Source organism: Tachypleus tridentatus, chromosome 2 (assembly GCF_004210375.1).
Source record: "Tachypleus tridentatus isolate NWPU-2018 chromosome 2, ASM421037v1, whole genome shotgun sequence".
Taxonomy (NCBI): domain Eukaryota; kingdom Metazoa; phylum Arthropoda; class Merostomata; order Xiphosura; family Limulidae; genus Tachypleus; species Tachypleus tridentatus.
This window is the reverse complement of record NC_134826.1, coordinates 128,015,443-128,029,627: the sequence shown is the minus strand read 5'-3', so window position 1 is coordinate 128,029,627 and position 14,185 is coordinate 128,015,443. Positions and strand designations below refer to the sequence as shown.

The 14,185-nt window shown below is 29.9% G+C and overlaps 1 protein-coding gene across 3 annotated transcripts in view; it reads right to left on the bottom strand.

Annotated features, from left to right (window-relative positions):
- Positions 1–14,185, bottom strand: part of LOC143245076 (transcriptional activator Myb-like) — a 53,870-nt gene that overhangs the window by 24,856 nt on the left and 14,829 nt on the right. For all 3 annotated transcript variants that reach the window (XM_076490901.1, XM_076490900.1, XM_076490902.1), the window contains 5 exons: positions 12,436–12,539; positions 9,024–9,152; positions 5,567–5,708; positions 4,576–4,654; positions 44–254 (listed from right to left, as the gene is read on the bottom strand). In XM_076490901.1, the coding sequence (XP_076347016.1) occupies positions 44–254; positions 4,576–4,654; positions 5,567–5,708; positions 9,024–9,152; positions 12,436–12,539 (665 nt within the window). The remainder of the gene's footprint in view (positions 1–43; positions 255–4,575; positions 4,655–5,566; positions 5,709–9,023; positions 9,153–12,435; positions 12,540–14,185) is intronic.

The following is a 14,185-nucleotide window of genomic DNA, read 5'->3' as shown; positions in this document are numbered from 1 at the left end:
TATTCGTGTTATGATACAGAAATAAAGTACTGATTAGACTTACCTCAGAGGGGAGAGTAAGATATTCATGTACTCAGGAGGATAAATTTCTTCAGATTTTAAGTTTTGCATGGAATGTGCTCTGCTTGAATTCTGCAGACCTTCAAATTCCTCTAACTGATACCTCTCAACTGATTGCTGAGAAGAGGAACAATAGCCAGTTCTTTCTGAGGTGTTTCCAATATTATTAGTGGATGGGTAATTGATACCTGACTCTATAACAACAATAAAAAAGTAGCATTTAAAAAATAGTTTGAAAAACTTTAATGGATATTGGCAAAAGTCTGCTTTAACTTCTCAAAACAACAAACACATTTCTGTATTGGAAGCTATTGACCTCTATTTTGAGAAGTGGGTCTCACCACAGAAAAACACACTACCAGTATTCTTTAATGGATTCTGTAACAAGTACTCATCATTTTCATTAACATTATAACACATAGACGAATCATGTGTGAACTAGACAGATATGCTTACAAATACTTGAAGAGGAAAACCATTCACATCCATTTAATTAAATCTTGCCTCAACTAGATGAAATCAAAGTTGTCCAATGTAGTTCACCAAATATAAAAATGATCTTGATATATAAAACTAATAAGACCATTTGTTTTAATTATTAAATAATAACCAAGATTTCCAATTATCAGTATGCTACCACAACAAACTTCAAAAACACAACTAAACAAATATAAAGAACACTGTGAATTTTGGTTATTTAGAGGCCTATGGAACAGAAACAATCTGTCTTCAAAATTTCATGACACACCTTAAAAACGTTGCCATAAAATTTTGCACAAGCATCTGTAAAACTAACAATGAAACCTGAGCTTGACAATAGTGCACCTAAGTAAAGTTACAGTTTGTTCTTCCAGAATATAAGAATATTCTGATACAAAACCATGTACCAAATATCACACAAACTGCTGGACAAAATCTTAAGGCCAATGAACATAAAGAAAAAATATGCATTTTGCATTGTTAGACTCAACCTCTGATTTGAGTAGAGCTTTGAAAGATGAAAATAAGAAAAGGGAAAAAGAAAATTAAAAACTTTTTTAGCATTTAACAGGGAAAATATGAACACTATGAAATTAGCCTAAATACTGGCTGGTCAAAAGTTTAAGACCATACTGAAACGAAGAGTTAATCGGTAAACACGTAACAAAATTTAGTTATTTGTATTCAAACATTAGCGTTGTCAACATCTCCCACTGACATCTCTTGTGTTACATTGGGTAAAAACATGGCAAAGGCTAGAAAGTTGACAGAGTTTGAATGTGGCAAAATTGTTAAGCTGCAAAAGCAAGGTCACTCTCAATGTGCCATTGCTGGTGAGATTGGGCAGAGTAAAACTGCTGTTGCGAATTTCTTAAAAGACCCTGAGGAATACGGAACGAAAATTTCAAGCGGTAGGACCAAAAAAATTTTGCCAGCGTTGAGCAGGAAGATTTGACAGGTTGTCCGGCAAGATACCAGCTAATTGCCAAACAAGATCAAAACCCTTAGGAACGCAGAATGCAGCTAAAGAACAATAAGACGGCATCTACGAGAGAAAGGCTTTAAAAACCGTAAACGTCTTCAAAGGCCACACCTCCTTCCACACCATGAAACATCTTAGTTAAACTTTGCTGAGAAGCACCAAACATGGGGCGTAGAAAAATTGACAAAGGTTTTGTTCTCTGATGAGAAAAAAATTATCCTGGATGGTCCAGATGGCTTCCAATGTTACTGACATGATAATGATATCCCACCAGAGACATTTTCTGCACGACATAGTGGAGGAGGTTCCATCATGATCTGGGGTGCTTTCTCCTCACATGGAACAATGGAGCTTAAGGTTATACAGGGGCATCAAACAGCAGCTGGCTACATTGGCATGTTGAAGAGAACATCCTTATTGACTGAAAGCCCTCGCTTGTGTGGAAATGACTGGATCTTTCAGGAGGACAACGCTGCAATCCACAATGCCCACAGGAAAAAGTACTTTTTCATGGCAAATAATGTGATTATTTTGGACCATCCACCGTGTTCGCCCAAACTGAACCCCACTGAAAATGTTTGGGGGTGGATGGCAAGGATATGGTCTTTTTGGTATGGTCTTAAACTTATGACCAGCCAGTATTTAGGCTAATTTCATAGTGTTCACATTTCTCCTATTAAATGCTAAATTTTTTTTATTTTCCCTCTTCTTATTTTCATCTTTCGAAGCTTTACTCAAATAAGTGGTTAAATCTAACAATGAAAAATGCATATTTTTTCTTTATGTTCATTGGCCTTAAGATTTTGGCCAGCAGTGTATTTACAAAAATATTTACACAACAAACTTTTCCATTCATTCATGGGTTAAAATAATAGGCTTTCTCATTATCCAAACTAATGTTTATCTTGAGGATTTTATGGGGGATGACCTGACACAGACTATTATTTGTGAAATTACAACATTACTAAACGCATTCCTGGAGAAAGTGATTATTATTTCACATAAAAAAATTTTTGAACATGTTTTTGCCTCTTTGTGTTGCACTATATACTGCTCAAAACAAATTTGATAAAATACAGGCAGTGCCAAACAACCACGAGCATTTGGCTCTGCTGAATAAAACCCAGACCATGAATACTTGCATGCAGATGCCACTGGTCTGAGTAACTCCTTACTTTCATTTTATATTTACTTGAAAGTGTTGTCTCCATTACATCTTTTTAAAGACAATTTGTAAAAAAAAAACTTAAATTCTAGAATCTAAACATTTACCTCAGTAATATTTTTTCCTTTGAAATACTTATTATAGTGCTTAAATGTATAAATTTATATTGTTGATAATTTATTTGATATTAGTAAAAGATACGAGTCTATGGTATGCAAAATATATCAAAGAGACATTTTGCTATATTCTGTTATTTTCTACAATTTTAATGGACAAAGACCCTCCTTGGAATCAATTTTAAAAAAAAACAATTTTATCAAATTTTACTGTCATCAAAAAATATCCAAGAACAAATGTAAGGACAAAAGTAGGCCTGAAGAATTAATAAATTTCAAGCATGTCTAAACTTACCCTAGATTCAAGCATATACTAGCTTTAGTACTTTTTACTTAAACCTGACCTTAGAACAACGTCATGTTTATTCCACTTCAAAACACTAGCAATCTATTGATAACACATATTACACGTATCAAATACTAAGATAAATACACGAGGTGTTAGTATTCAAAAATTTCAGTAAACAATTCCCTTCATCATATTTTGAAAATGCCAGCCAGGTGCAACTTAAAGTGTAAACGTCTCATTAATTTTGAATAGCACACAAAACTGCACATTACTTTTACGTGAGTTTGCAATTCGATTTGTTTACTTAATATGCAAGCTGTCTCACAGTCTTGATACAAATGCTGTTGTACAGTTGCTACTTTCAAACCCAGAAGTTTATAAACACAAAAGTAGCAGTTGTATCAATATTTCTAGATTTTAAATATATTTAAAATCTAGAATGATTGATATAACTGGTACTTTTACTACACTAAAACCTTCCAAAAATGAGCAATTTTATTTAACACAGAGAAATAGACTCTTTGCAAACTACTGTATTGGTTAACATTAAATAACATTTGTGAATATTGGTACCTCACTGCTTTTAATTCTTATATTTACACAAAAGAGCTTTTTGAAAACAATGACATGTATTCTGTTAAAACATTGAGGTCAATCTTTTTGTTATTCCTCCCAGTCTGCTGGTGGTAAGTTAACAAGATAGGCCTAATGAAGGTTATCAAGCACATACCAACTATGAAAAATGTTAAAACAACATTACAAAGCACATACACTTTATATGCAAAAATGGCTCATTTGGGTTGAAAAAATATTTTGTTCGCTCTTCTATGTAAAATATTTTCTCAACCCAAACGAGCCATTTTTGCATATAAATTTCTCAACAAGTGGGTTTCTCGACATCACTGAAAGCACATACACATTTTAACACTATTCACCTTAAATTGTGAAAAATTACAAGTGGAAGATCCACAAATATCACATTCCAAAGGCTAGTTACCATTATGGATACACTCTAGGTATCATACAAAGAAAGAGCATTGGCTCTGTTAAATAAAAACTAGAAATCAGTGTCAGAGCACTTAAATCAGGTATCAGCAATAGATACAGGTGAAAAAACTTTCAGGGGGTCAAAGTGGTTGCTGATGACTTTTAAGCCAATAAAACTTCTCATGTCTCACAGATCTGCCTTGTCCTTCGTAAAAACAGTATAGTACAGATGTTGATTACAAAAGTTACAGTACTTAAAAAAAAAAAAAAATTTGATATGAAAGATGCATTAAAGTACATTGATAAGGAAGTTCTTGTTTTGCAAACTGCTCCTGATAGAATGAGGTGGCAGAACTAAGTATTGTCCTGGAGTTGAGTCTGTGCATAAAGATGTCAAGATCCTAGTGGACAAACTGTTAAAATCAATAGCAAATTTGAATTTCAGAATTTAGCTTGAGAATCAGTAATTAACAAGTCCAACAAATAAATAACTTACTTTCATGTAGGTTAGAATTATCTGATTGTACTAAACAATGCACTTCACTGGGAAACTCCGACTTGACTTGATTGGAAACCTGTTTGAAAACAAATATAAATACAAAATTTAAGCTTCTGGATATTTTTCATGTTGTACAATTACAGAAATATGCTTAAATGAGGAAACAGTTACCTAAACATTACACTTAGACTCATCTGCTTGAAATAAAAAAAAATTCAAGGTACTAATTTTAGTACCTTACATTCTAACTTTTATTAAAACTACTTTCTGTTTATGTTATACCAATTAGTTTACATAAAATATTAATCAATAATCCATATTTCCATAGCATATAAATTTTAAATTCCTAATTCTACAAGGTAATATTATAAACAAATCTTGAATTTCCCCTAGTATGACATATCTAACATTTTCTCTGGGCATCTTGTCTTTTCAATTTTATCCACCACCCTTGGAAAAGCAGGAAATTAAGTTGTAAGTTACTATTATTATTACTACTACTCAGACAAACCATAATTTTTATAGCCTTCAATTCCATTTCATTACAGAGCTATCAAATAAAACATACCCACCCATCGCATCCTTTCTTCCAGGATTTGTTAACAGTTCTCTCATATTTAATTATACATTACCTGTAACCACAAAGTCAAGGCTTCCATCTATCAAATGATGCATAACATAACGTTGTCTTCCAAACAGATATTAATTACAATATTATGCTATACTAAGTGATATAAACATAAAATAGTTTGATAAAATTTTGAATGTATAACACAAAAATTTTCTGTCATGAGAACTAAAGGATACCTGGTGCAAAATGGTTAAAAAAACACATGCACACGTAAATAATAATAATAAAAAAAAAACAAAATCTAAAAAATATTTTTGCCTGTTTTAATAAATGAACAACACTTTTTTTTACTATTAAGAGACATTCCTGAAAAATACAAACAAAACACTTAATTACATAACCAAATGAAAAAATTACCTTTTGAACACCTTCACTGATCAAATTTTCATTAGATATATTTCCCCTGTAATGAGGATTTTCCTTCAAAGATTTTTCTTCTACTTTTTCAAACTTCTTCTTAAGAGTTGAGTTCCAGTGGTTTTTTATTGAATTATCTGTCCTGTAAAAAAAACAACTTCTATTTGTCAGATATATATAAATATACACACACATATCCAAGAAAAACTGAGACTAAAGTTAAGCTATAGTTTTTGTTATCCTATTATTGCACTAAAAATATCATTTTAAATATGAATAACAAATCCACACAGTTTATAAACTGAATTTCACATTTAACCAACTTGATTCAGGTGTGGTAGACAGAGTTCGCCTTCCATGAAAGTTGCTGCTATTGTATTTTTGAATTAACTATTCAGTTCAGTATGTTACTCATTAAAAATTAATTCACACACTTAGTTATTCCAGAAACTAAAAACGTTTTACATGTCTTATATTATATCTCTTACACACACACACACACACACACACACACACTTTAAATGAATAAAACAACAAGAAAGTGCAATGGACCAAAACATATAAAAGGACACTCTTCTAACTATTAAACATACAAAAATAGTAAGAATAATAACAATTCTACAAAAATGGACAGTTACTAGAAAAAATATACCAGACCTGACTTTACAAATGGTATTAAATTTCATTAGTTAAGATCTTTTCCCTTTCAAGGAAGAATCCTAGTGGTGGAATGAACAAGTGTGAGTGTAAATAAATTTAAGTGCAGATTTTATTTTGAAGCTGAATCCTTTATGTAAAAATTTATAAAGTATAACCTAATGCAACAAAAACTTTTAGGCACAAATTTTGTGTGAAGAGCATTTTTAAATACACAAAATGTTGTGTATATTGACTGATAGAATTAAAGCTACTGGAATTATGTATGTTTATACATATCAAAAACAGCTTTAATCCTATCAGTCTTAATATATGTAAAACTAGTGACAATTCTCTCTCTTAATTGTTCATAATCTATGAAATATAAGCCTAAAGAACACAGAACAGTAATTCTGAAAGGGTGGAAACAATCGAACACCCGGGAGTGATCATTGCTGTATTAGGTTTGATGTTTGCTGCATATGGAAATCAGGAATAATGACATTTTTATTATGAATTTTAAAAGAACGAGTAAAATTTGAATAAATGCAACAAAAATTATCTGTTGTGACCCAGCCAGCTGAGTTACAATGAGCAAATGTGGAAATATTTTAATGAAACATTTTTCAATATTCAAAACAAATACATTCCTTACAGAGAGAAAAGAGTAGCTGTAAGTAAAAAAAACAGGTTGACTGACAAGTGATATAAGAGATGAAATTAAAGAAAAGTATCAAATTTAATAAATTTAAATTCACTGGAATTATAGAGAACAAAAAAGTTGGTCAAACAACTGAAACATTCAAAAGGATGTATGTATTCCTTATCTTGCATAAATGACAGATGAAAACAAAGTTGAACAAGACAACTGCATAAATTCTGAGCTTGTTAAAATACAATAGGAAGTTTAAAGAATGATAAGGCTCCTGGACCAGATAATATTTCCCCAAGGGTTTTAAAGGAGGTCAAGAACCAGATATGCGAGCCACTTGTTACAATTTTTGCAAGTCCTTGAATACTGGACAAGTACTAACAAATTAGAAATCAAATGTCACTCCTACCTTCAAAGGAGGTAGTAGAAGTTGTTCTAGTAATTATATGTCTGTTAGTCTTACACGAGTTTTAGAAAGTCTAATGAAAGATACTTCTCAAAATCATTCAACAAAGTTGAGAATTCTATCTGATAGTCAACATGGTTTCACTCAAGGAAATTCTTGCCTTACAAATCTCTTGACATGCTTTAAAAATGTAGATGAGGGAAAGGAGTATTAATCTGGAGTATTTGGATTTTCAGAAAACATTGGACACATAAAAGGCTTGTAGAGAAACTTATCTCTAAAGATGTGGGGAATAAGATAGCTAATTGGATAGAAGAGTGGCTCAATGAAAGTAAGCAAAAGGTTGTTATAAATGAAGTTCAATCAAACTTACTTAATGTTGCAAGTGGTGTACCTCTGGCCTCAGACTACATTCACTTGTACTATTGTGGGCCTAATTTACAAATAATTTTTCAACAGAAATACTTTGATAATAATACTAACATAGAAATAAACTTACTTGTATTAGGTTGAGGAATAATTCGTGAGCGTTTTTAAATAATTTCATTTAAGCATTACATGCAAGACTATACAATACTTCAATGCATGAACACATTACACCCAAAACATTTATTATGATACTTTATTTCATGTAATACCTAGGTATATAGTATGCATTGTTTTAAATGAAATTGCAAGAAATTAAATGCGAAAAGCAGATGGTGTCGAAAATGCTCGATTTTGTCCACTTGACATTCCATTTAATGAGCTGAAAATGAAAGAAAAAATTAAAGACATATGAAAATCAAACACACCATCTATTAGAGCAAAAAATTATCTACCAAATGACATGAAATATTTTGCGAAAGCGTTTAATTTATGAATATATTTTTTTAACTTGAAAAAACGCTCACGAATTATTCCTCAACCCAATACAAATGCTAACTGTTTAAGTAATTAACATACATGATAACCAATATTTAAACTTCTGACACTCAACTAACTCATTGAGTACTCAATCAATTCTCAACAAATACTCAACTGACTTCATATTCATTCCTCATTAACTCCTTCACTAATATTGAACTGTAGCTGTATTTCTTGATATTTTGCAAACATCCTTGATCATTACATTGACATATGCAGCTGTCTCTAATAAATAAATGACTCCCAACATTGAAAATATAGCTTACAACATTATACTTGTATATTTCTCCTTATACAAGTAACAGCCTTGACACATTTTACAAAAAATATTTGGTGAAACATACCAACACTTACTGAAATCAGTTTTATCAACAAATCAGAAAATAACAACAAAACTGACAAAAACAAAGATACTTTTATATTTCACATATTTCATTTACTTTAGTAATAAATGAGATATATGATATTTGTTGTCCTTACTTCTGTGATTATAAAATTTCCTCAAGTACCAACAGTTTCAATTATTAATTATATAAAAATATTGCTCAGAAAGTGTTCATTCATAAAAGTCGCAGTTAAGATAATTTCTAAATATAAAAAATAATTGTTTTTCATTGTACACGAGAACACCTGAAACTGAGGAATGTTGGAAAAAATAAATAAACCTACACAATATTACTTTGTTTATAACTCCAACTGTGTGGAATATATTGTTTTTTGTTTTATCTTTAGTTATTAAAATACAGAATAGCAATTTATTATACTATTACAATTTATTCATGAAATACTTACTGAAAGTTTCTAAAACATTACACTTCATTTTTTTAGTTGATAGCAATATCTGAATAAACACTAACCTCCCAGGCAGTAATTTGGCAATTTTAGCCCACTGGTTTCCAAACAGTTTGTGTGCATGAAATATAATAGTTTCCTCACCATCAGTCCATTTTGACTTTTTAATAGATGGGTTCAAATGATTATGCCATCTGGAAAGAATATAATAAAAAAAAAACATCTATTCTATTTATTGTTTTAAAAAAGTGGTTATAATACAGCAATATATTACCATAAATTAATCAACTTATTCATGCAAATAATCTAATTATCAGTTTAAAGTGAAAAATATGAAAACTCAATCAGTATACAAAACTTTATATATAACTATTGTCATCATCCTGCTTTTGACTCCCTTCTTATTATAAAATAAGGTGAACTGTTTAGTTGAGACAGCAGAAATTGTATACATGATGAAAATGGACAGTTTTCTTTGAAAAGTAATCTAGTTTAGATATTTACTCAAACTATTACACAATAAACTTTTCTTAAACTCCAGCTTGTAAAAACAAGACTAAATTAAGGTTAACAGTCTAACTTATTTTCAGTAATGAATGTAAACCTTACAAACAGGTCAGTGCAAATTTCTTTCACATAAATTTTAATTAAAAAAATCTTTATAGAAGATTTTGATGTTAAAATTTTAAATTTTCTTCATCACTCTCACAAAAGTAAAAATGCACCACATTTTCAGTTTGAAAGAATAACAGTTTGTTTTTTTAAATAAAGTCTGTGAAATCTACAAATAATTTTATTAATATTGGTAGTTTTCCTAACATAGAAATTATGTGTAAATTATGCATAGAATAAACATTTCTAACTCATAAACAATCTGCACTTCCACATGCATTTAAGCTCTAGGTGTCATTAAGCAAAATAATGCTAACTACTGAAACAGCATTTCTCAAACTGAAGTCCAAGAAGGTATTCCAGGAGGACCACAAATTATAACCAAAATTTTAATAAAATAAATTTTTTTAAATATGATTTCTAGAATAAAAAACATTTTTGTGAAATTAAATTTATATGAATTAAAGCATATTTGGAACATATATTTTCATGCACACAAAACCTTGTTTTTCAAATAAAATATATGAATAGTTTTGGGAGTCTGCAAAAAAAAGTTGAAGTGAAAGGAGTCCTTGGTTTACTAAAGTTTGAGAACTGCTTCACTGAACATTTATAAACATTTCAATCACATTCAATTTCAAAAGACATGGATGTCACGTGGCTTTTTTGCAGTTCATTAAACTACTTACAAAGAAAGTTTCTCATAACTTCAATACAATTAATATTAAAACTCACACACAAGGTTGACAAAACTTTAACAATAATTACGATGTTGTGACAAAGAGAAATTAAACATAGATGTGATTAAAATTTTAAATTAAATGCATTGTATCAATGATGTATGGAAATTTTAACTACAGTAATACAGAAAATTATCCCTTTGAAATATTAACAATTCTGTTGTAATACTTTCTACCAAATATTATGGGAGGATTTTATGATGCAAAGTGCAGTCTACTTAATGATAATAAAAGCATTTAATTCTTCAACTGTGAGATCTATAAGTTAGTTTCATATCTGCCAGAAAGGACTATATTCAAGTACACTCTAACATACAAATTTCATACCAAATCAGTTCCAAACTCAAGGATCAAAATATTACATCCCTGCATTCCTAAGGAATTTAACTTCACTTGAATTTAATTTTATTAGTTTTTTTCTCAACTGGGAATGCACGGGTCCATCCATATTCCTTTAGTTATGACCAACAAAAATAAACATATTGCATGGATTAAATAAAAAATTAAAAAAACAATTCATGAGGCAAAGCAACTTTACATGAAATAATGTAATCTTCCAACAACATTCTCTCAAGTAAATGTAATTTCATTTCTATCCTTGTAACTTCACCTTACATGTTTAGACCAAACTCCATATTCATAAAAATGAGCTAACAGGTTCAGATTAACTAAAAAACTGACATACTTACTAACTGAATAACCAACTATCATATTCGTTAGCATAACTTAAATTGTTTCACACTACTCATTTCCTAAACTTTCAAAGTAGATTCTGGTAATAAAGTCATGCCTATTACACTACCTCTAATCTCCCTTTGGTTAAACAACAATATAAACATCTAAATAATAAAATATAGCATGCTACAAAATAATTTTACTTAAACAGTACTTACAGCAAAACATGTAAAAGAAAAAACTATGTACCATTATTCAGCATAGCTTTCAGGAAGCAATCTTAATAAATATGATGCAGACTTAATTCATCTTATTTGTAAAACTTACATTCATTACAGTTGAATTACAATTACTAAATATATTATACTTGTCATTAGACATTATGTAAGGCTTATTATGTTTAACACTATATTCTTGCTCTAATCCCTTGGAGAATTTCAAGAATTAGAAGAATTTGTAACAACTGTTATAGTAGGAAATAGCCTATAGAAAGTTTCACAGCCATTACCATGATACAATGAATTTTAGTCAATCTGAAGAGCTATTGAATGAGCAAAATGCATCATTGGCAATGGATGTGTCAAACAATGTGGCTGAAATACTACTGTTAATATCATACATGCTTCTAAATCTTGAAAACCTCAAAAATGTTCTGTAAAAACATAATATGGCTAACATAATGTTTTGTGACAAATATAATTAATTATAATCATAGTTTGTCAGCTTGTAAAAAGTGTTTACACTGTATAAGTTATTACATATTAGTGTTTATAAGCTGGAATGTTATATTATTTTAGTCTACAAATATATACTAAGTATTTCACAGATATTTTTAATTACAAAGTTTATTTAAGATTTAAGAAAAAAGGCCACTACCTTGTTTGAAAACCAATAAAAACATTTTTATCTTTCATATTTAATCAGAAAAAGAATGAATATTGAAACAGATTACAAATATTCCAAACTCTACGTGGATTCACGCTATCTGAATAGTTAGTTTTTTGCTAAAACCCTGATAGTAAAGCTTCTAGGCTAAACTATAATATACTCCTAAAAAATCCAATTTAAAACAAACCATTTGCCTTTTGAGTTAAAAGTATTAAATTACAAGAAGCAGATCATGATATTTGGGCCTAATTACAAAAAAAAATATTGACCTAATGTATATGACTTAGTATTAAATATGATTTGTTCATCTTTACTACAAATATGTTTAAAAGTACAAAATAATAAATTTTACCAAAACTGTTTGTAGACAAACTTATAAAATAAATGTAAGGATTTCTAATTTCTCTAAAATATAAACACAAGAATTTTCTTAAAACAAGTGAAACTGAAAAGATATAAAAGGTAACTACTGAATAATAAGCCTATTTAAACCATCCATCTCAAAAGACAAAATTTCCAATCATTTATGAAAAAAATATATACAAAGTTTTCACAACTATACCTCTCTCGACACTGTTTGCCAATTCGTCCCCTCAGGTGCTTTGCAATAAGAGTCCATTTTTTCGGGCCATATTTTTTAACTAACTCAACTACCTTTTCATCTTCCTGAAATTATTCAACAGTAAAGAATGAAAACCTGGCACACTTTTCCCACATGCTCAAATGCAATGCAAGAGACTGAAACAAATCCAGGGTGAAATATCTAATTACCTCACAAGCCCTAACTTACCAATCACATTACCAGAAATTTTATATGCCTAAAACAACATACAGCAAATTATGCATACCAGAATTATACTTTCTCTTGTTTTTCATTCATACATTCAGATTAGAACAAAACTTATCTTGCACATTTTAAAAATGTATGCTACAATTTCAACTTCTATTTTTGACCTTCCACCTAAACATTCAGTTGTTACATAGGAAACTATTCCCTTCCATGATGCCCCAACTACTTCCCTTCATTTCAGTGTATTGATGACAGTTGTGAAACATTAACTACTTTAAGTATTGGTTCATTCTAAAAGCTATAGTTTTATGTTTGAATTAGATGTCTTTTTTTTTCTTCACAAACTTCTAACCCTGTTGAAGAGTTGGAGGTTAAAGTGGGTATGCCACAACCATTAACAAAGTACCATTCAAGATGGTATTTCATATTTGATGTCAGAGTTATTAACTGTTCATTTTACCCTACATTGCTGATTGGGTAAATGATAGTTCATGGAAGAGATGCAACATACAGCAAAACTATAATATGCATTTCAGATGTTCCAGAGAGTATATAAAGGTAATATGCACACTGCAAAATGGACAAATATGTATACTATCATCTACACTACCATCATCTCACTTCAACCTGTCAGGGTTTAAGTCAGGTTGACTTACCTTGAGAACAAATACATTTGTAACACAACTAATTTTTTTGTGTACAGACTTGTACATTTTACTAAAAGCTTGTAGATACAGAAACTTGGAATTACAGCCAACAATCCTTCTCTGATGATTGGGTATGTTCAATGAACTGACCCAGCATACATTTGATTATTTGTTTCATTACTTCTAGCATTGTTTAACCTTTACTTGTTATGTATGTTGTCATCATCTACAACAATTGGAGTCTTTAAATATAGTTAGTTCTTTGTATTTTCATCAAAATAATACAATTCTGACACAAGTACTGTAATGTGTTTTCTCTCTCTAGAACTTTTTTGTTTAATTCTTTGGTAAAAAGAATGCAAAATTCAGTTTGTGTAATGGCTTGTTTTTTCCAATAACATTTTCTCTACACTACATTCACATTAATGTAGGTTGTAGGTTAAAGTTCACAAATAAAAGTTTAACATAAACTCTGAAACTACTGTAGACCTAATACAATAACATTTAACAACAGTTTACATGATGGATTAAACATGCTAACTAATTAATTAGCTTACAAAAGCACTAACTCTTACTGAATAGCTGCTCAATATTCTCCCAAGTAACAACTAACAAATCATAAATGACTTGTAACTTGTAACATTTTTATTAAGGAAAAAGTTTCTAGGATTATTTTTATTAAAGTTCTTGACCTAAATGTCATGCATACCCTAGCTAACATCTAAGTTAAAACATTAAAAATATTGCTTAAAATATTATACTCATGTGCCAAGTTTATAAGTATTTTTTTTTATATTAGTCTTAAATATTAAAAAAATTTCATAAACCAGACACAAAGAGAAACTAATTCATACACGGGATGGTTGTGAAGTCTT